Source organism: Heterodontus francisci, chromosome 32 (genome assembly GCF_036365525.1).
Source record: "Heterodontus francisci isolate sHetFra1 chromosome 32, sHetFra1.hap1, whole genome shotgun sequence".
NCBI classification, from domain to species: Eukaryota; Metazoa; Chordata; class Chondrichthyes; order Heterodontiformes; family Heterodontidae; genus Heterodontus; species Heterodontus francisci.
Window position 1 is genome coordinate 46782409 of NC_090402.1, and position 23466 is coordinate 46805874.

The 23466-nt window shown below is 43.9% G+C and overlaps 1 protein-coding gene across 2 annotated transcripts in view; it reads right to left on the bottom strand.

Moving 5' to 3' along the window:
• pnpla7b (patatin-like phospholipase domain containing 7b) overlaps positions 1–23466 on the bottom strand; it is a 382057-nt gene that overhangs the window by 346004 nt on the left and 12587 nt on the right. For both annotated transcript variants that reach the window (XM_068012742.1, XM_068012741.1), the window contains exons 2-4: positions 19655–19692; positions 17059–17133; positions 3712–3799 (exon numbers count right to left, since the gene is read on the bottom strand). In XM_068012742.1, the coding sequence (XP_067868843.1) occupies positions 3712–3799; positions 17059–17133; positions 19655–19692 (201 nt within the window). The remainder of the gene's footprint in view (positions 1–3711; positions 3800–17058; positions 17134–19654; positions 19693–23466) is intronic.

Sequence of the window (23466 nt, forward strand, 5' to 3'; positions counted from 1 at the left end):
TGAGAGAGGGCAGGAGAGAGAGAGAGAGAGAGAGAGGGGCAGCTCCACGTGTGATATTGAGAGAGGGGCAGGGAGAGAGAGAGAGAGAGAGAGGGCAGGGAGAGAGAGAGAGAGAGAGGGGCAGGGGAGAGGAGAGAGAGAGAGAGGGGCAGGGAGAGAGAGAGAGAGAGAGGGGCAGGGGAGAGAGAGAGAGAGAGGGGCAGGGAGAGAGAGAAGAGAGGGGCAGGGAGAGAGAGAGAGAGAGGGGCAGGGAGAGAGAGAGAGAGAGGGGCAGGGAGAGGAGAGAGAGAGAGGGCAGGAGAGAGAGAGAGAGAGGGCAGGGAGAGAGAGAGAGAGAGGGGCAGGGAGAGAGAGAGAGAGGGGCAGGGAAGAGAGAGAGAGAGAGGGGCAGGGAGAGAGAGAGAGAAGGGGCAGGGAGAGAGAGAGAGAGAGGGGCAGGGAGAGAGAGAGAGAGAGGGGCAGGGAGAGAGAGAGAGAGAGGGGCAGGGAGAGAGAGAGAGAGAGGGGCAGGAGAGAGAGAGAGAGAGGGGCAGGGAGAGAGAGAGAGAGAGGGGCAGGGAGAGAGAGAGAGAGAGGGCAGGAGGAGAGAGAGAGAGAGGGGCAGGGAGAGAGAGAGAGAGAGGGGCAGGGAGAGAGAGAGAGAGAGGGGCAGGGAGAGAGAGAGAGAGAGGGGCAGGGAGAGAGAGAGAGAGAGGGGCAGGGAGAGAGAGAGAGAGAGGGGCAGGGAGAGAGAGAGAGAGAGGGGCAGGAGAGAGAGAGAGAGAGGGGCAGGGAGAGAGAGAGAGAGAGGGCAGGAGAGAGAGAGAGAGAGGGGCAGGGAGAGAGAGAGAGAGAGGGGCAGGGTGTGCAGGGAGAGAGAGAGAGAGAGGGGCAGGGGAGAGAGAGAGAGAGAGGGGCAGGGAGAGAGAGAGAGAGAGGGGCAGGGAGAGAGAGAGAGAGAGGGGCAGGGAGAGAGAGAGAGAGAGGGGCAGGGAGGAGAGAGAGAGAGAGGGGCAGGGAGAGAGAGAGAGAGGGGGCAGGGAGAGAGAGAGAGGGGCAGGAGAGAGAGAGAGAGAGGGGCAGGGAGAGAGAGAGAGGGGCAGGGAGAGAGAGAGAGGGGCAGGAGAGAGAGAGAGAAATTTAAAAGCCGAGACCCCAGAAGTCACCACTTGTTCGCACCAATGGACTCAATGGACGTCCCTTTTAACCCCCAATGCTGTGCTTCCTAACTAGTGTTCTCTCCTTGCACAAGGTTTCCTCCAATTCTATGTGCCTCAATTTTAGTTAGAAATCTCTTGCAAGGAACATTAACAAACACCTTCTGAGAATCCAAATATATGGCTTCTCCAAACACCACCTCACTGACTGTGTCCAAGAATTCTTAAGTTAGTTAGGTATTGACAAACTACAATGATTCATCCTAATCAACTTCACTCATTCACTGCCCTCGATTATCCTCTATGGCTTCACCTCTCCCATCTCTACATTCTTCAGCCGAGAACAACCTTCTGAGCTCTCTGGCATTATTTGCAAACTTTGCTTCTTGCGCATCTCCCACTTTCTTTGCCCAACATTGGCAGCCATGCGTAACAACTGCCTAGGCACTCAGCTCTGGAGTTCCCTTGCTGAACACCTCCATCTCGCCCTCCTCCTTTAAAAACACTCCTTAAAACCTACCTCTGACCAAGCTTTTGGTCACTCGTCCCAATATCTCTTTATATGGATTGGTGTCAAATCTTGCCCGATAACGCTCCCGTGAAGTGACTTGGGATATTTTTACTATGTTAAAGGCATTTTTTTTTATGTAAGTTGCTGTTACTGATTGATGGATTCTAACAATTTCTCAACTGTTAAACTCACTGGACTGCAGTTTTCCGTTTCTCCTTTTTTTGAATTGCATTTTAATGTTTGCTCCCTTCCTATGATCCCATCCAATGAGCTTTGAAAGATTATAACTCACAAGTCTCCAATGTATTTACCTATTTTGTTTAATACCCTTGAGTGGAAACTGTCCAAGATCTGGAAATTTGACTTCAATCCCAATCAGTTCATTCATTTTACTTTTTCCATTTGCACTAATACCTGCAAGCTCCTCCCCCTCACTAATCTCTAGTCTTCACGTACCTCTGGTAGCATATCCTCCTTCTGCAACAGTGTAAGCCAAAGCAAAGTATTCATCAACAATCCCACTATGTCCATATTTTTCAGATCTAAATCCGTTTCTAATGTTCTGCTTCCTCCTTCCCCACTCTTCTGAATTAAAGTCTCAAAACAAGCAAACAACCAAAATGCGATAACTATTTGCATTAACATTGATTTCAAAGTTGCCAGTTATAGCTTCTTAATTGCTCTCTCAAGCACCTTCTTAATGTGCACTGAATGCAAGAACAAACAAAATCATTAAGTAAATAACACCTCGTTAATGCTCGATCACCTTTTTACACACTTCAGCCCTTCTAATCCTATAAGGGTTACAGTTTATACTTAGCACTTGTAAATAAAGAAAGCTGCAGGTCAGAGTGGAGCTGGAAACAACGAGGCAAAAGGTCATTACACAAAAGAAACATTCTTCCTATGCAATAGAGTCCAATAGGGCTGCCACATGATATTGGCATAATGAACAGCAGGCAAATTGTGTTTGCACAAACACTCCCACTGTAAGCAACGGTACTTATAAGAACCTCCACTATTACCTTCGATATCTACTCTTTGGCCTCATTATCTTAATCTCATTTTGTCGTTTACCTCCGGTCGTCACCCTCACATAAGCTTTCCCCTTTAGTTTAATACTGGTCTTAGCTGTTCGCAAAGACCACAGCTGTGTCATATCAGAATCACCCCTTTCTTTTTTTATGGTGGGGGGGGGGGGCGAGAAGAGGCGGGTATACACTTGTTTCATAATCTAATTACTATTTGAAGAGATTCTATCATTGGCCCAAAGTTTTACCAAGTAATTTTCTCAGAGCTATTCAAGTTAATTCCTCTCTTATCCACAAAAGCCCTTGGCTCAATCCTCCAGTGATGACTATTCCCAGCATAGGACTGTCTGCCTTATTTAATGCTCTGTCTACAAGCAGGTGACTGTAGGGGACTCACCTTACCAGAACATTTACCAATTGATTCCAAATAATTGTAGATATTCTTAGGCCCCACAATAGCCACCCTAAAGAGTCAGCATCAGCTCTAAATAGACAGAATAAAAATTACTGCCAGGTAGCAAGGTGAAGGGTGGGAGGAAAGAAACTGACTCTACACCAGTGACTTCTCTACCACAGCCAGTCAGGCTACAAGGGATCAGAACCTGTTGAGCATTAATTTATGAGTAAATTTGGGGCTACTCAGTTTACTACAAAGAAGAAACAACACCTAGGAAACAATGGTGGGCTTTCTCACTGTTCTTTATTAGTCTGCGCGATAGCAGATTTCCTGTTCATAGCTCAGAGTACGCTCCCAACCCCTAACATGATGGGGTGAAGCATGTGTATCGTCTAACTATTGTTGCTCTGTCACATGATGGTTGATGGTATATCGGCCTGCAAAAACAGTGCCCACAATCGTGTCCTGTAAGGAAGAAAATTAATAAAAGTTTACTGACTTTAAAAAATCTTGCATGGATTTGGGGAATATTTTACTTTTGAAGTGTAGTTAGAAGTGATTTGATGGGGACTGGGCAGTACAGTATGTTAGCACATTAAATCATTCCGTTAGTTCAATAATCTGGAATATACTTACTTGACTGTTTCACTCTTCTGTAGATGAAAAACACAATAATTGCTACGATAAGAATGGCAGCAAGTGCTCCAATCATCATTCCAGTCAGCTGGAGAAATAAAAAAACATATAAATGGAATACTAAAAAATGGACTTTGTCCCCACATTTGTATCAACACACCTACATTTTTTTCACAAAACATTGGTCATCTTCCCATCTAGCCAATTCTTCACAACCCACCCCTTCCCACCCCACCCAACTTTCATGATGGAATTTGAAGGTTCATTCCTCAATCCCACACTCAGGGAGCTCCAATTCCTGCGCCCTTCAAGCACAGCTTTCCTCCTGGAGTAAACCCTATTGTTCCACGAGTACTGTCTGCCACCCAGTACCTCGCTCAAGTGACAGCTGCTCACGTCAGCCTAGCAAATGGGTATTGGCAATCTAATCGATCATGTGGGGCACCATGGGAGAGCCCAGTCTCATTTTCCCCAGTGCTCACACACACACAAAGTTTACTTATGCAGTCACCACTGCCACAATCAGGAACACAGAGGTCAATCATCGCATGCTAACTGCAGCCCTAGTCGAGATTAGATAATATAGCAGAAACTACAGATTAAAGACAAACCTTCTGGCAAGTACGACTTGGTGCTACATTGTGAGGTACCCTTATCCACTGGGCCAAGACAGCTTCAAAAGTTATGTTTTATAAAATATCTTTCACATTTAATATGGAGCACATGATATACACAAATCATAGGAGGCCATTCAACTCATCATGCCTATGGTGGCTCTACAGTAGAGCTGTCCATTTGGTCCCCCTCCCCTGCTTTTTCCCCACAACCTTGCAAATATTTCCTTTTTAAGTATATATCCTCGTGCCCTTTGAGAGTTACGACTGAATCGGTTTCCACTGCCCTTTGAGGCAGCGCATTCCAGATCATCATAACTCACTGCATAAAGAATATTCTCTTCTCCCCTTAGTTCTTTTGCCAATTATCTTAAATCTGTGCCCTCTGGTTATTGACCCTCCTGCAAGTGGAAACAGTTTCTCCTTATTTACTCGATCAAAACCCTACATAATTTTGAACACCTCCATTAAGTCTCCCTGAACCTTGTCTGATTTTAGGAGAACAATCCCAGCTTCTCCAGGCTCTCCATGTAACTGAAGTCCCTCATCCCTGATATCATTCTAGCAAATCTCAACACCTTCGCTAAGGCCTTGGAATTCCTAAAGTGCGATACCCAGAATTGGACACAATACTCCAGCTGAGATCTAACTATTCAATAATCAAGGTAACTTCCTTGTTTTTGTACTGTATGTCCCCATTTATAAAGACCAGCATCCCATATGCTCTTTTAAACAGCATTATCTTAACCTGCCACCTTCAAAGATTGTATGTAAATCCACAGGTCTCTTCGTTCCTGCACCCACTTCAAATTTGTAACATTTAGTTTCCTCCATTCAAAATACATCACAAATCTATTCATCATCAGCCCAGTCCAAATATCTGAGCTCAACTGATATCACAAATAAGTGCTACCATGCTTTTCCCCCCAAAGTTGGTATCCTTTCACTAGCTTCACTTAATGCACACTAAGGCACTTACCATTTTTCCAGGTTTAAACCTGTAACAGACCTTTTCAACCCAGACATTTCAACCCTTGCAAGCATCATCCCGCCTGACTGCAGGCCAATTCTCAACCAGTGTTCAAAGGTTATTGAAAATCATCACGGATGTTGATAAGTGCCTTAATATAAATGGAAATAAAACTGGGTTGCATTGGATATAATATTTATCTTTTGTGGAAAACTAACATTCTAAGACTCTCACTATTATTCATCAGATCACATACTTCTATATACTGTATTTGTCTAACCTCAATTTATATTTTCTATTTAAGAGATACACCTCAATTGCAAAGAGTATACCCTGGATTGAATTTGGTGTAATATATTTGTGGGTATGCAAAGGGTCAACTATTGTAGCAACTTCATATTCCAGGCTTATTGCCTTGCAGGGATGTATATCACTTTCTTGATGAGATGCTACTGTAATTCTGTCCACTCCCTCCTACCTGCTTCATAAAATACTGCTACTGTTATTCCCACCTACGAGCAGTAACACTTTACATTTTAGGGAATGCTGTTAGGGAGCAGATTTACCCACAGCCACCTTTGTGCTACAAAACTGCTCCAGCCCTGTCCTGTCTATTTTTATCCCACAGGTAAAGCTCGGATGACTCAAATTTCCCAACAGCTTTCGCTGAGTTGCATCACAGCAAAGGCACCACTAATTTGTTACAACATTTGGATTGGCGTGAGTGGGAACTCAAAGGTAAGTGGGGGGGGGGGGGGGGGGGGGGAGGAGAAGGAATCAAGGAAGAGGGGCAAGGAGCAGGTGGTACTGAAAAATTGAAGCAATTGTGAAAAATGGAGAAACAAGGGCCAATTAATTTAATTTCACCATTAAAACTCTCCTATTAACATGCCCCTTCATGATTCAAAATCTAAAGTGCTCAGTCATCACACCTACTTCAAATAAAGTACCTGCAAATAGTGGGCACACCAAAATGGAAAACAATCCCAGATACTCAATTCAAGCTCTGACACGGTATTGTGATATGTCTCAAACAACACTGTAACAAGAGGCCTGGGCTCTACTTAAAGTGACAAAAAACAAGTAATGTATCATTATTGCAGACAGGTATGACTTGTGAGCCTTTGGTACTTGCATGAAGGGCATGAATCCAACCAGGTTACAAAGGAATAACAGCCCAGACTGGGAAGGCTGCATTTAGGTAGCCCCTAAAAATATTACTCAGAATCCTACCTACCTCTCTACTCCTCTCCTATGGGATTCTAGAGTGGATATTTTGGGGATGCTTTTCCACCTCCTCTTAATGCCAATTGACTGCCAGGCAGAAAATGCAGTCCTGGTTTAAAGATACAACTCAGCAGTTTATGCTGGTTTATAATTTTGCTGAGCCTACTGAGGGAGACAATTCATGGTTTCTGAATGCAGCTGATTTTTTTTTTTAAAGTAGAAAGTACATTCTTCCCTTGAATAGATCACATTCTTATTCCATCGCGTCCAGCCTGTCAGTGAAGGTTTACTCTATCGTAGTGCCATCTGAAAAATAGCACCTTCAGACCAACTGCAAATACAGAGTTATGCATGTAGACTAGCCCAGAGATCAAACCATCACACCCACCTCATTTGGACAAGACACTCACATGAGGGGTCTTGATAAAGTAAATAGGGAGGGTTGCTAATCAGAGGACAGATTTAAAAAGTTACGCAAAAAACGTCAGGGAACAGATGAGATTGTTTTGCACAACAAATTGTTATGACCCGAAAAGAACTGCCTGAAAGGGGGAGGGGTGGAAGCAGATTCAATAGTAACTTTCAAAAGGGAATTGGATAAATATTTGAAATATAAAAATGTACAAAACTGTGGGAAAGAGCATGGAGTGGGAATAATTGGATAGTGCTTTCAAAGAGCCAATACAGGCAGAATGGACTGAATGACCTCCTTCTGCAATGTATGATTCCATAAGAAATACAAGGGTACAAACACAAAACGGGGCAAGCAAAGTCCACTTTTTCTCTCCTGCAAGTCAGGCAAGTTAATTTTATATTAATTGTAATTAATTGTATGCAGGTGGTGGGCATTAACCAGGGATTCACTTGCTCTCCTATAAATAGGAACAGACTAAAACTGTGGTGGCTGGGTTAGGATGTGCATATTTGGAAGATGCATCTCTGTAAATAAATGTTTATAAAAGCTGTTACGGTCAGGCGAGAAAGGGGTCTAGGGTTCCCCCGCATCCTTCACCTGGTCTTACTGTAATAGGGTTTAATTTTAAATACACCATTTTCTTAGCTGCCCCTTAGTGAATCCTTGTTCACTAAATTATAAGGTAAAGAAAGTAGCCAAACAGGTTCTTGGGGCTAAAGATAAAAAGTTGAAATTTATTAAACTTAAACTCTAATTTGGTTAACACCTACGGATATGCAACGCGCCCATGCTCGCATGCATACGTGATACATACAGATAGACACAGAAAAGAGAGGAAATACAGTGGAAAAGTTTGAGGCAATATCTGAAGATGGTTTTGGTTACTGTTCAAGCTCCCCGGAGAGTCCTTGATTGTAGGTTGGTCTTGCTTTTCGTCGGGCCCCAGTATTCTTCCTAAACCTTGTTCAGTGTAGGAGACTTTTTTCTCTTTGAGGTTTACGTCTCTTCAGTGGGTCCAGAGGCTGATGAGAAAGCGATGGGAGCAGACAGGAGAGATCTTCACACTCCAGGAGCAAAGAGTCTTTTTTTTGTTCAAACTCTTTGTACAAATCAGAAAAACCTAGTTTGCCAAGCAGGTTAGTCATGTGACTAGCTGGTCTGACCACATTGGTTTGTGGATTCTCTGGTCTTAGCCAACCCTGGAATATCTCTTCTTACACACAATACCTGATGCTCAAAGTCCATTGGGTTAAATTGGAGCAGGGAATAGCCTCTTTTGTAATTGTAATCCAAGCACTGTCTGCTAGTATGCTAATGTTTTTTTCCAGCCATGGCTGATCTGTTTAATAAGTCATTTCCTCGCTCCAGCAACAGTTTAAAATCAATGTTCATATGACAAAATTAATATGCCTCATTCTTGGCAGGTGGGAGGTTTGCATGACACCTCCACACCCAGTGGAATTAAATGTGATTTGAGAAAAGCTCATTTCATTAAAAAGGGTCGAGAGAGAAAATACAAGATACAGGAAAAAAAAGCATGCACCACTCTCATTCATTCATAAATCCTCAAACTTATTACAGCCTGTCCTTTCTTGGCGATGTTTTAACTACCCCCTTTATGGCATCCCAATAAACAGGTGGTTCTTTGCAGAAGTTTTTCTTCAGTTTGCCCATTTCCATGACTGCCTAGGGTCTTTGCTCCTGCTGAGGTCTGCAAAGGGGGGAGAGGGTGGAGGGGGGAGTTAGATTTAATTAGCCCGAAGTTGAATTTTTTTTTCCAGGAGAGACAGTAGTGGGCGGGTCTATCCGGAACTCTTTTTTCAGTGCTTTGCTGAGTCATGCAAAGGCTTTTGACTTTAGGGGATGAGGGGTTCTCTTTTTTTTCTGACTATGGGGGAGGATTCTTTGCTAATGTCCCCTTTGTCCTCTGGGACAATCCTACCTGCAGGTATTTGTGCAGACTCTACTGCACTCCCCTGTGGCACTTCGACTAGCTGAGGCTTCACCCTCACAGTTTCTCTGCCCCCTTGAAGTCTTTCTATGTCTCTGCAGGCTTCTGTAAATGCTGTTAACAACTCTGGTGAGGTGCTCCTAGTGTCTGCATTTATACAGGAAGATGTGGGGTCTAACTTTTCAAATGTTTCAGGGTTGGCTGATGAGACAGTGGGGCTTTTCATCTGGAATTCCTCCCGGACTTCCTTGAACCTGCCCTCTTGGTCGCCTTTTTCCCCGACCCTTTCTAACCTTATGCCAGCCTTGTGCCTGCCTGTCCCCTTTTGTTCTTAGCGGGGGTCCCTTACAATTCACCAGCCCTCTGCTGGAGGGTCCTCCCAACAGGACTTAGGGGTGCAAGTCGCACTGTAGGTTGAGGTCTCCCCTCAACCTGGCATATGTGGCAACTCCTGCAGTACTCCACATCTTTGTGAAGTTTTGGCCAGTCAAACTGCTGTCTTATCGGGCTTTGGTCTTTCGTATACTGGCATGTACAGCCACTGTAGTCTCGCGGGTCCTTAATATTTTCCCCAGTACCTCTGTGGCACCACTAATTGGTAAACTACTGTCCACTCCTTGCAAACAGGTCTGAGAGAAGAACTCCATTTCCTTATCAGTACCTTATTCTTCAAAAAGTAGCAGTCAGGGACTCCCTCTGCTTCATTTGCAGATTGGGCAGCCTGTGCAAACTCTTGCAACACTGTCAGCTCACTGAGCCTCAGCGAGGGAAAATTTATTTAATTCACTCCCTGCGTCTTCTAACTTCCCAAAGAAAGTCTCGGACAGACAGACTTCATGGTCATTTGCCTGCAGCACCAATGCAGTCTCCTCTGGGGGAGCTGGTTTGATCATGGCCTCACTCATTACACATTCAGGGGAACAGCAGGGGACCGTTTTCTGCCACAGCCCTGACTCTCTGACCTCCTGCGGTATCGGTTTTACTACTGGATGGGCTACCACCTTCACCCCGCCAGATCATTACCTAGGAGCAGGTTAACACCGTCCAGAGGCAAACTAGGGACAATCCCTACAGTCACCGGTCCTGAAACTAGGTTGCACTCAGTGTACAGGTACAGGCATACACTGCCCTCCAATACCATTCACCACCATTCTGGTGTTCACTGCACTCTCTGGGGGGAAAAGGTCAGGCCGTTTGCCAGAAAAAAGGGATCTGGTGGCCCCGGTGTCCCTGAGAATTACTATGGGCTTGCTTGACCCACTCGAGGGGTATGGGGTTACTTTCCCTTCAAACATAAAACCCTGATAGCCTTGCACTTGCAGTAGTAAACTTCCTGGGTTACACTCTTACTGCAGTTAAAGCTACAACTTGCTCAGTTGTGCTCTCCTTCAGGATTCCTCCTTCACTGAGCAGATGTGCCCTAAATCACCCTACAGGTTTTCCTTTTAGTTTCCAGCAATCAGCCTTAAGATAACCTGCCTTATTACAATGGAAGCACACAGGTCTCATTCTTGCTCACAGCACCTTGCTTTTTGACTAGAGGAGGGCCCAGTGTTTCCTGCTTTTCTTTCGCTGCCAGGACTGCTTGGGCTCCTATCAGCTTCCCACCCTTGGTCCTTTTTGGATTTGTGGGGGTGACTAGGAAAGGTTCTTCCCTGGGAAACAGACTTATAAATTAAAGCAAACTCATCAGCCAGAACAGCTGCTTGCCAGGCTCTCTGAACCTGCTGCTCTTCTACATGGGTTTTTAATGGAGAGTGGGAGAGAGCATTTAAATTCCCTTAACAGAATTACTTCTGAGATTCTCATAGCTGAGCTGTACTTTAAAAGCCCTCAGCCACTGGTCAAAAGCCAGCTACTTACTTCTTTCAAACTCCAGATGAAGTTGTCACTGACCCGAAACGTTAACTCTGCTTCTCTTTCCACAGATGCTACCAGACCTGCTGAGTGGTTCCAGCATTTCTTGTTTTTATTCCAGATAAGGTTGATCAGCTTGCTTCTTGAGGTTCTGAACTTTTGGTGATAGGCTTCAGGTACTAATTCATATCACCTGAGGATAGCATTTTTTGTCAGTTCATAATTTGATGAACTCTCATCTGGCAACAGGAAATAAACCTCATGGGGGCTTTTCCAGTTAGCTTGCTTTGTAATAAAAGAGGCCAGGTCTCAGCTGGCCATTTTAGCTGCCTTGCCAGTTTCTCCAAGGAAACAAAAATTTCTTCCACCTCTTCCTCATTGAATTTTGGAATTAGTTGAGATAATTTTGTACCCAGCCCTGAATTATGGTCCTCCATATTGGCTATGCTTTCACTGGGGTTACTTTGTCGCCCCCTAGTTAACTCAAGCCACCTTAGCTCTCTTTCTTCGCATTCTTTCTGGAAAGTTCCTTCTCTTTCTCTCTCTCGCTCTCCTGACTCTCTCTGCCTTCTAATTCAAGTTTCCTCTGTTCCAATCGTATGCTTGCTAACAATGCCCTGTTGGAGTCTACTTCTAACCCTGTTTCTGCTTCTTCAGATTCAAAGGGCAAAATGGTTGGCCACTAGCCTTAGGAGTTCAGACTTCCTAGCCTTGCCACATACAGTGATCCCACACTGCTCAGCCATTTTCCTCAAGTCCTCCATAGACAGTGAACAAAGAACAGTACAGCACAGGAACAGGCCATTCGGCCCTCCAAGCCTGCGCCGATCTTGATGCCTGCCTAAACTAAAACCTTCTGCACTTCCGGGGACCGTATCCCTCTATTCCCATCCTATTCATGTATTTGTCAAGATGCCTCTTAAACATCTCTATGGTACCTGCTTCCACCACCTCGCCTGGCAACAAGTTCCAGGCACTCACCACCCTCTGTGTAAAGAACTTGCCTTGCACATCCCCTCTAAACTTTGCCCCTCTCACCTTAAACCTATGTCCCCTAGTAACTGACTCTTCCACCCTGGGAAAAAGCTTCTGACTATCCACTCTGTCCATGCCGCTTATAACTTTGTAAACCTCTATCATGTCACCCCCTCCACCTCCGTCGTTCCAGTGAAAACAATCCGAGTTTATCCAACCTCTCCTCATAGCTAATGCCCTCCAGACCAGGCAACATCCTGGTAAACCTCTTCTGTACCCTCTCCAAAGCCTCCACGTCCTTCTGGTACTGTGACGACCAGAATCTCATGCAATATTGTAAGTGTGGCCTAACTAAAGTTCTGTACAGCTGCAGCATGACTTGCCAATTTTTATACTCTATGCCCCGACCGATGAAGGCAAGCATGCTATATGCCTTCTTGACTACCTTATCCACCTGCGTTGCCACTTTCAGTGACCTGTGGATCTGTACGCCCAGATCTCTCTGCCTGTCAATACTCCTAAGGGTTCTGCCATTTACTGTATACTTCCCACCTTCATTAGACCTTCCAAAATGCATTACCTCACATTTGTCCGGATTAAACTCCATCTGCCATTTCTCCACCCAAGTCTCCAACCGATCTATATCCTGCTGTATCCTCTGACAATCCTCATCACTGTCAGCAACTCCACGAACCTTTGTGTCGTCCGCAAACTTACTAATCAGACCAACTACATTTTCCTCCAAATCATTTATATATACTACAAACAGCACTGATCCCTGCGGAACACCACTAGTCACATCCCTCCATTCAGAAAAGCACCCTTCCACTGCTACCCTCTGTCTTCTATAACCGAGCCAGTTCTGTATCCATCTTGCCAGCTCCCTTCTGATCCCATGTGACTTCACCTTTTATATCAGTCTGCCATGAGGGACCTTGTCAAAGGCTTTACTGAAGTCCATATAGATAACATCCACTGTGCTTCCTTCATCAATCATCTTCGTCACTTCCTCAAAAAACTCAATCAAGTTAGTGAGACATGACCTCCCCTTCACAAAACCATGCTGCCTCTCGCTAATAAGTCTATTTGTTTCCAAATGGGAGTAAATCCTGTCCCAAAGAATCCTCTCTAATAATTTCCCTACCACTGACGTAAGGCTCACCGGCCTATAATTTCCCGGATTATCCTTGCTACCCTTCTTAAACAAAGGAACAACATTGGCTATTCTCCAGTCCTCTGGGACCTCACCTTTAGCCAATGAGGATGCAAAAATTTCTGTCAAGGCCCCAGCAATTTCTTCCCTTGCCTCCCTCAGTATTCTGGGGTAGATCCCATCAGGCCCTGGGGACATATCTACCTTAATGCTTTGCAAGACACCCAACTCATCCTCCTTTTTGATAATGAGATGACTGAGACTATCTACACTCCTTTCCCTAGGCTCATCATCCACCAAATCCTTCTCCTTGGTGAATACTGATGCAAAGTACTCATTTAGTACCTCGCCCATTTTCTCTGGCTCCACATATAAATTCCCTTCTCGGTCCTCGAGTGGGCCAACCCTTTCCCTAGTTACCCTCTTGCTCTTTATATACGTATAAAAAGCCTTGGGATTCTCCTTAATCTTGTTTGCCAATTACTTCTCATAACCCCTTTTAGCCCTCCTAACTCCTTGCTTTAGTTCCTTCCTACTGTCTTTATATTCCTCAAGGGATTCGTCTGTTCCTAGCCTTCCAGCCCTTACGAATGCTTCCTTTTTCTTTTTGACGAGGCTCACAATATCCCGCGTTATCCAAGGTTCCCAAAACTTGCCAGACTTATCCTTTTTCCTCACAGGAACATGCTGGTCCTGGATTCTAATCAACTGACGTTTGAAAGACTCCCACATGTCAGATGTTGATTTACCCTCAAACAGCCGCCCCCAATCTAAATTCTTCAGTTCCTGCCTAATATTGTTATAATTAGCCTTACCCCAATTTAGCACCTTCACCCGAGGGCTACTCTTATCCTTATCCACAAGTACCTTAAAACTTATGGAATTATGGTCACTGTTCCCGAAATGCTCCCCTACTGAAACTTCGACCACCTGGCCAGGCTCATTCCCCAATACCAGGTCCAGTAAGGCCCCATCCCTAGTTGGACTATCTACATATTGTTTCAAGAAGCCCTCCTGGATGCTCCTTACAAATTCTGCCCCATCCAAGCTCCTAGCACTAAGTGAGTCCTGGTCAATATAGGGGAAGTTAAGATCACCCACCACTACAACCCTGTTACCTTTACATCTTTCCAAAACCTGTCTACATATCTGCTCCTCTACCTCCCGCTGGCTGTTGGGAGGCCTGTAGTAAACCCGCAACATCATGACTGCACCCTTCCTATTCTTGAGCTCCACCCATATTGCCTCGCTGCATGACCCCTCCGAGGTACCCTCCCGCAGTACAGCTGTGATATTCTCCTTAACCAGTAATGCAACTCCCCCACCCCTTTTACATCCCCTCTCTATCCCACCTGAAGCTTCTAAATCCTGGAACATTTAGCTGCCAATCCTGTCCTTCCCTCAACCAAGTCTCTGTAATAGCAACAACATCATAGTTCCAAGTACTAATCCAAGCTCTAAGTTCATCTGCTTTACCCGTTATACTTCTCGCATTGAAACAAATGCACTTCAGACCACCAGTCCCGCTGTGCTCTGCAACATCTCCCTGCCTGCTCTTCCTCTTCGTCTTACTGGCCTTATTTACTAGTTCCCCCTCATTTATTTCACCTGCTGTCCTACTGCTCTGGTTCCCACCCTCCTGCCACACTAGTTTAAACCCTCCCGAGTGATGCTAGCAAACCTCGCAGCCAGGATATTTGAGCCCCTCCAGTTTAGATGCAACCCGTTCTTGTACAGGTCCCATCTGTCCCTGAAGAGATCCCAATAGTCCAGATACCTGAAACCCTCCCTTCTACACCAGCTGTTCAGCCACGTGTTTAGCTGCACTATCTTCCTATTTCTAGCCTCACTGGCACGCGGCACAGGGAGTAATCCAGAGATTACAACCCTAGAGGTCCAGTCTTTTAACTTTCTACCTAACTCCCTAAACTCCCCCTGCAGGACCTAATCACTCTTCCTGCCTATGTCGTTGGTACCGATGTGTACCGCAACCTCTGGCTGTTCACCCTCCCCCTTCAGAATGCCCCCTTTCCGTTCAGAGACATCCTTGACCCTGGCACCAGGGAGGCAACATACCATCCTGGAGTCTCTTTCACGTCCACAGAAGCACCTATCCGTGCCCCTGACTATAGAGTCTCCTATAACTATTGCTCTTCTGCGCTTTGTCCCTCCCTGCTGAACAACAGTGCCAGCCCTGGTGCCACTGCTCTGGCTGCTGCTGTTTTCCCCTGATAGGCCATTCCCCCCAACAGTATCCAAAACGGTATACTTGTTAGAGAGGGGGATAGTCATAGGGGATTCCTGCACTGACTGCCTGCCTGCCCCTTCTAGCGGTCACCCATCTATCTGCCTGCACCTTGGGTGTAACCACTTCTCTAAAACTCCTGTCTATGACACTTTCTGCCACCTGCATGCTCCCAAGTGCATCCAGTTGCTGCTCCAACCGATCCATGCGGTCTGTGAGTAACTGCAACTGGGTACACTTCCTGCAGATGTAGTCGTCCGGAACGCTGGAAACGTCACGGACCTCCCACATCTCACAGGTGAAGCACTTCACCCCTCTAACTGATATTTATAACACTAATTAATAAATAACAATAAATACTTATTAAATCCTTACTAAATTGTTATAATAACTATATGGTCCCTAGTGCTAGATTCCTGCTACAAATATTAAATGCTAACTACAGTAATCTCCTCCCTCTGGTTTACTCTACTTATTAGTTAATTAGGTTTTAATCAATTTTTATCAATGTTTTATTTTCAAATTCAGTAAAAAAAAATTCCTACCAGCCAATCAGGTCACAGCTTTCCTGTGACATCACTTAGTTTTTTTTAAACCAGAGTTAAGATTTTTATACTTACCGATCCGGAACTCCGCCCCCCGAGTCTTCTCCCAGTCAGCTGTGCTCTTTGGAAGCTCTCGGCTCCCCTCACTGAGGACAGGTAGGAAATGAAAGGAGCTCCTCACTCCCTCCTTACCGAACTTCCTCAGTTACCAAACTTCCACTGTAGCACTCCAATGCAAACAAAGTCAGCACTGTAAGATAGCTCACTTTTATACTGACCGACTCTAGCCCCCTGAAAACTGGTTTAAGCCAATTTGCTAATTAACAAGGTGCAGCTGCAAGCAGAGCCTGAGTGAACCCTGTTTAAAGCTGGTCTAAAACTCACCTTCTCCAACCCTAATAGCAACTGTTAAGTTGATCAGCTAAATAAAAGACAGATTAGAATTAAGATGCAATTAACCCTTAATTATCCTCAGTTACCAAACTTCCACTGTAGCACTCTAATGCAACCCAAGTCAGCACTCCAGTGCAAACAAACCATCCTTGTTCACTAACTTCCAATTATAAAGGCAAAGAAACTAGCCAAACAGGTTTTCTTAGGTTGAAATTTATTAAACTTAAACTCCAATTCGGTTAATGCCTACGGATACGTGACGCACCCATGCTAGCATACATACGCGATACACACATGCAGATAGAAACAGAAAAGAGAAGAAATACAGTGGAAAAGTTTGAGGCAATATCTGAAGATGGTTTTGGTTACTGTTCTTCGAACTCGCTGTAAAGTCCTTGATTGTAGGTAGGTCTTGCTTTTTGTCGGGACCCAGTATTCTTAAACCTTGTTTGATGCAGGAGACTTTTCTCTCTTGAAGTTCAAGTGTCCTCAATGGGTCCAGAGGCGTGTCAGAAAGAGATGGGAACAGACAGGAGAGGTCTTCTCACTCCAAGAGCAAACAGTTTTTTCCTCAGTTCAAACTCTTTGTCCAACTCAGAAAAACCTAGGTTGCCAAGCAGGTTAGTCACGTGACCAGCTGGTCTAACCACGTCGATTTGTGGATTCTCTTGTCTTAGCCGACGCTGGAATGTCTCTTCTTAGACACAATACCTGGTGCTCAAATTCCATTGTGGGTTAAATTGGAGCAGGGAATAGCACCTTTGTCCCTCCAAGCACTGTTTGTTAGTATGCAGATTTTTTTCCAGCCATGGCTGATTTGTTTAACAAGTCATTTCCTCGCTCCAGCGACAGTTTAAAATCAACGTTCATGTGACAAAATTAATATGCCTCATTCTTGGCAGCTGTGGGGGTCTGCGTGACAAAATGTATAAAGGTCGGCTCCATTTTTATCCTTCATGACCTGGCATTCTGGAATTTAACATTTATATTGCATTTACCTACCATCGTGTTCTGAATTTTCTCCTCCACAAATTGTTGCACTATTGCAGGAAGATCCCCACTGATTGGTATCGCAACCTGCGACACACAAAGTGAAAAATATTTACTTACACAAATAAATGTAATAAATGTTTTATTCATTCCAATTTTTGCAATAATTGAGCAGGAAGGTGCCATATCACTAATAAATTCAGACTGGTAGGTTTTTTCACTGGACTCAAAGATTTATTTTTGCAGTTTGTTTGTTTACAGATTCTTCTGCTGAGTCTGGATAACATTCGTTTAAGACAGCTGGTTGGGAACAGATAAACTGAGGTATCAAAGAACTTGTCATCATATGGCACCTTATAGATCCTCAGAATATCCAGAAGTGCTTCACAGCCAATTAAATACTTTTAAAAGCTGTTATACGGGTAAACACTGCAGTCAATTTATGCTTAGTAAAGTCCCTCAAACAGCAATGAAATAAATGGCCAATTTCTGTTTTGATGGCATAGGTTGAAGGATAAATGTTGGCCAAGATCACCCTCCTGGCTGCTCTGTAAGTAGTGTCACAGGATCTTTTATGCCACCTTAACAGGCTGAGACTTTAGTGCAGTACTGAAGGAGGCAGTACTGTTGGAGCTTTAACATCACATCCACTAGACAGCATCTCTGACAAGGCAGCACTCCTTCAGTACTGCACTGAAGTGTCAGCCTACATTGCGCCTTGGAGTGGGGCTGAACCCATGACCGTCTGATCCAGAAGCAAGACTGTCACGACTGAGACAAGCTGACAATGACAATCAGGCAGCAAGATCTCTTTCAACAGGATTCTAGGTCACCTTGGCTGATTTGGCACCACTCTTGCTTCTGGATTAGAAATCTTTGGGTTCGAGTCCTAATTCAGATTTGAGTGTATAATCTGGAATGACACTCTAGTGCAGTGCTAAGGAACTGCTTCATTCTCAGAAGTGCCATGCTGAAGATGAGACTCTCTACCAAGATCTAAAGCAAAACTTTCAATTTCAGCTGGAGCATAAATCAGGCAGTGGCAGATCAGCTGCTCATTATACATCCCACCTGATATTCCTTTCCATTGACTTTAATGGAAACAAAAATCGGGTAGGATGAGTCATGGGTAGCCATTCCGCTGCTGGCCTTTTCACGTCAAAGTTGAAAGTTTTGCCCCGAGTCTGCTTGGTTAAATGGATGTTAAAGATCACAATTAAACGAGCAAGTTCTCCGAGTGCTTTGGCCAACATTCTTCCCTCAACCAGTTTCACCAAAGATCACATTGACTGTTTCATGTGCCTCATTACAGTTCATGGGACATTGTTGCTGCAGAATAGCACTTGCATCAATGATGTGACAAGTACATTTTCTTTAAAGTTTAAGTTTTTCAATCATCCATGTACTACCCCAACACCCCCCCCCCCCCCAAAAAACTAATTCCCTTGTTATTTTTCCTTTCTGCTATGTTTAACTTCTCAGACATTTGTTAATTTTTTGGGGAAAACTGCTAAAATAGAAGTTAAGCATTTGTGGGAATTCTTAAGCCATTGAACAACCAGTTCTCAGAAGACATTCAGGTTACTAGTTCCACTGAAAACAGCAGGATCAACAAGTTTGCACCTTCCTGCCTTTTCATTGTCAAGTTTACAAGTCAGTGGGAGCATGTGCAGTGAAGTTCTAAACTACATTCACCTGGCCCCCGACTGACTATTTTTGAGAATGGCCAGGGTTAAGGGAAAGGGTTTTAGCACTCAGATCAGTAACTTAACTCAAACCCTAAAGTGTTTGTACTGCTGTTCAGCCACCAACTTCTCCCACCCCCAATCTTGCCTTTTAGCTATATATGGAAGGATTATCACCACCTGCAAGTTTCCCTCTAAGCCACACACCATCCTGACTTGGAATCTCTATCGCCATTCCTTCACTGTCGCTGGGTCAAAATCCTGGAACTCCCTCCCTAACAGCACTGTGGGTGTACCTACACCACATGGACTGCAGCGGTTCAAGAAGGCAGCTCACCACCACCTTCTCAAGGGCAATTAGGGAAGGGCAGTAAATGCTGGCAAAGCCAGCAATGCCCACATCCCCCAAACAAAAAAAAACACCAGCATCATTCGTGACAACTCTACAAAATGAGGAACTGCAGATGTAGAAAGTTATGTCAACAGTTTCTTCACACACACAAGTCACATCCTACTACTCTGTAGGAAAACCCAACACAGAGCAACTTCTGCAAAAAGAAACAAACAAGGACGCTATATTGTCATTGCTTCTCCTAATTTTAGAACATCTCTTCACACATTCCTACTGTTTTTTATAATGGCAAGAAGGCCACTAGATACATTCTGCTTGAGCTGACACCACTATAGATCATACTCTGTAGCTGATGCAACACCTACAAAATTCTCATTTCACAAAACATGCCTGCTTCTATTTAGAAAGTAAACCTGTATGTAAATTTACTGTAGTGAGCATGAGCCAGCCATAGTGATGTTATTCTACCTCCAGGATGCAAAACAATAGCATGAACTCAATGTTGGAAAGATACTAGAGGCTCTGCAGTTACTATGCATGTTGAACAAGTGTAGAGAAACAGATGAATTACCTCAGAGCTTATGCAGCCATCTGGTTCCTTCAACACATCTGGAGCAAAAAAAAAAAACAGAAAGCAGACAAGCAAAATGATTAATTAGTTATGAACAAAACTAAGTTACATGACACCGACAAACTAAAGGAATGGTACAGTAAAAGTGCAGTATAATCTGCATTTGAAAAAATATTTACAGCGTTTCTTTATCAGGTATTCTAGCAAAGATTTACTTGTGAATATTTCTAAGACAAAGTGTTGCCAACTTCCATGACCCATGCAATGTACATGTGTGCACCAACTATGGTAGCAACTATGGGATCAAACAGAGACTACCGCATATGGTGCATATGACACTAGAAGCTAACAGAGTGATCGGAGAATCCCAGCAGCTTGCATATAAAAAGAAAATCCCACTTGATTCACATCATATGTAACAGAACCATTTTTTAAAAAATTGAAGCTTATTTTCATAAATTGACCGGAGCAAGCACTCTATAGCTCCTGTTAAAATGATTTAATCTTTTATATATCAATTTCTTTAAAGTCCCTATTAACAAATATTATTTTCTACAACTCCACAGTCTGCACCAGCCAGCATACTTCTACCATCCTACCACTGCCCACAAAAACACAAAACTAAGCAAATGCCATGTGACTACAATACAACTCTGTCACACACTGCAAGGCTGCTGCATGCTCCATAAAGCAGGGTCATCCAACAGAAATAGGTGTGGCTACAGCAACACGATTTTAACTACCTGCATTAATTCTCATAGAAAACACCTAGTAAACTCACACTACAGGTAAATGTACATATCCCTAACATCTATCACCATTCAATAACCAAAGGAAATGAGGCACTCACAATGATCAAAAAACACTAACACACTCTGCTTTTCATGTTACCATTTTACCAAAGGTTAAAATACACATACATACACTGCAAATGTGACTGCTGAGCTCACATGGTCAATGGCAGTGTCTAATATTCATTTTTATTTACTAATTAGAAATGCAATTCACCACATCTGGATTCCCAATTTGTCACATGTCGCCAATGGCTAACATATTGGATAACACTGGAACAAACAATTACAGGGGTAGATTTCTTGCGCACTCAGTGCAAGAGATTGTAATTATGATCCTGTTACACCTGGGAAAAGATTTATTTTCCATATTCTCATTCTCTAGGATATAAACCTAGTCGCAAATATTTAGTGCTTAACACTAGTGCTTTAGGCTTATTGAAGAAAGAGAAAATTCTTATTCGTGTACATATTACACTGAGAGCCATACATTTCCTAGTAATTGATGGCAGATTATACTGAAGTCACAATTATCTTGAAAATAGACCATCTCCACCCAGGGTTGGCATCCTTCTATCTACGAAAGATGATGGACATGCAGCAACAATTCATTTAGATGGGGTGTCTTCTTTTGGTGCACCTTTGCTGATGGCTGTGAAGGGCAATCCTTGAAAGGCAGGTTCTGCCACAAGTGCTGCACGTGAAACTGCCAAGTGACGGAGAGTTGTTTTTTTGGCACCTGTTGCCAAGCTGCTGTAGCAACTGGTCATTGTGGTAATATGCACCAGTCCACAAGATGTGGTGCCATTTCCCTCTCTGCCCATACCAACAGCTGTTTCCAGAGCATAGGAATTAATCCAAACCCACATGCAGACATTAAATTGAACAGCCACAGTCACAACAGGAGGGGGGAAAAAAAGACTTGTATTTAGTAGCACCTTTCACAACCTCAAAGCACTTCACAGCCAATTGTCTACTTTCAAAATGTAGTCACTGTTGTAATGTAGGAAATGTAGCAGCCAAAGGTCCCACAAACAGCTGTGTGATAATGACTGGACATTTTTTTTTAAATTATGTTGGCTGAGGGATAAATATTGGCCCAGGACACCTGCGAGGATGTCCTTGCTCTTTTCTGAATAGATCTTTTATGTCCATCTAAGAGAGCAGATGGGGCCTCTGTTTAATGCCTCATCCAAAATATGCACCTCCAACAGTGCAGCACTGAAGGGTCAGCCTGGATGATGTGCTCAAGTCTCTGGAGTGGAACTTGAACCCACAACCCCCTGACTCAGAGGCAAGGAGACTGAGACACTGCAAGGTACTATCCAGTGTTCGATCGCAGGACCTTGATCCAAATGGAAACCTATATTTATGCTGCAAAAGTCTCTCTCTCTCTCAGCTATAAGGATTTCATGTGAAATGAGTTTGGCTGTCTCGATCCAGCTCTTTATGGAGTACAAGACTTTGGGCACAAAATGACTATAACTTAGCCACAACAATAGCAATATTGATAAAGGTCAGGGTGTTCTTCTATCATTAGGTAGGCAGAGAAGCACACAGTTGAGTCAAAGTAAACCTGACTATACTTGTTCTAGGACTATGTAATGCTAACACTGGGAGGAAAAACTCAACAAGTAGTTAATTCCCCAGCTAACAACTTCCCTCACCTTGGGCAACGCCTTATGGTTCACTGCCAGATATCCATTACAAATTTAAAGATTAGATTAAAAAATCAGCCGTATGTCACTCGTAAATTTTTTTTTAATTCAGTGCCTTTTCCTAATCATTGTTAAACATTAATTTGAACAATCACTAACACTACATAAATTAATATCTAAACAGTTGTCTTTTGGTCCTGATAGCTAAAAATGATCAAGATGTAAAGCAGTCCTTCGTCTAACCTCAGGAGCACTTTGTTTTCAGGGACTTGGTTTTGCAGTTCTAAATTAGCACCCTGATCACATTAATCTTCTTAGGTACTTATGATTATCAATTCTCTCAAAGTCAGGATCATTTTAAATGCAGATAGGTTAAGTTTAAGCCAAATCAAGAGGACAGGAGGTTATGGATGTGGAGTTCACAGGATATTTATATTACAGAATCCATGCAGCCCATAAAAAACATAGGGCCCTAATTATCTTCTAGCTTGCCCAGAAGTTAAAGGTGTCACTGCAGCTCAGAAGCAGGACTATAAAGGCTGGAAGGTAAAAGCCTGATCAGAACAGCAGTTCCATTCCAGTTCATTACTTTTGCACCTGAAGTGCAATCAACAGGAAACTTTGTGATAACATTTTATTACAGAAAGAGGCCAGCTGCTTTGCATTTTTTGAAAGAAATCTTCAAGTAATCGTTAGACCTTCTGAATAGTACAAACTTTAAAAAAAGTTTCTGAATATCTAGGCCCCAACTGTCCCCAACGCATAACACTCTTTCCCCCCTCCCCCACTGACAATCAACCCTTCCCCACCCCACACCCCCTTGCCTCACTACGGCCTGGCCGTTTGTCCCCGGCGAGGCCCCAAAAAGCTACCGCAGTTCCGGGGCTGCTGATTGGACGGCAGCTCCATTAGGCAGGACTTCCTGCCTCAATTAAGAGACTGGGGAGCATAAAATCCCGGCCTGGCACCCCAGGGCTGGCGGAGGTGGGCTCGCCAACGACTTTTCAGCCGGTTGACAGGGCCTTCCGCCGAACGTAAAATTCCAGCCCTATAGTTTAAATAATAATTGCCTCTCTGGACTGAACTAAGAATGTATGTGATCAAGTATCTGTACAGAATTAGGTAACAGAGCTGTCAGCTACATGCGTTGCAAGTTACTGTAATCTGCTCATTAAGATTAGCTGCTTCTCTCAAAATTACAAAAGGCCCTCTATTTGTACAGCATGCAGCAACTGGTTCCATAATCTTAGAGGCGACCCAAGCATCCTTTCAGCGCAATAGCGAAACATATCACTTACAACAGCATTCTGCTCCCCGCTACCGACACCAGCCCTCCACCAGTTTGTCTAATGTTTCCTAAGGA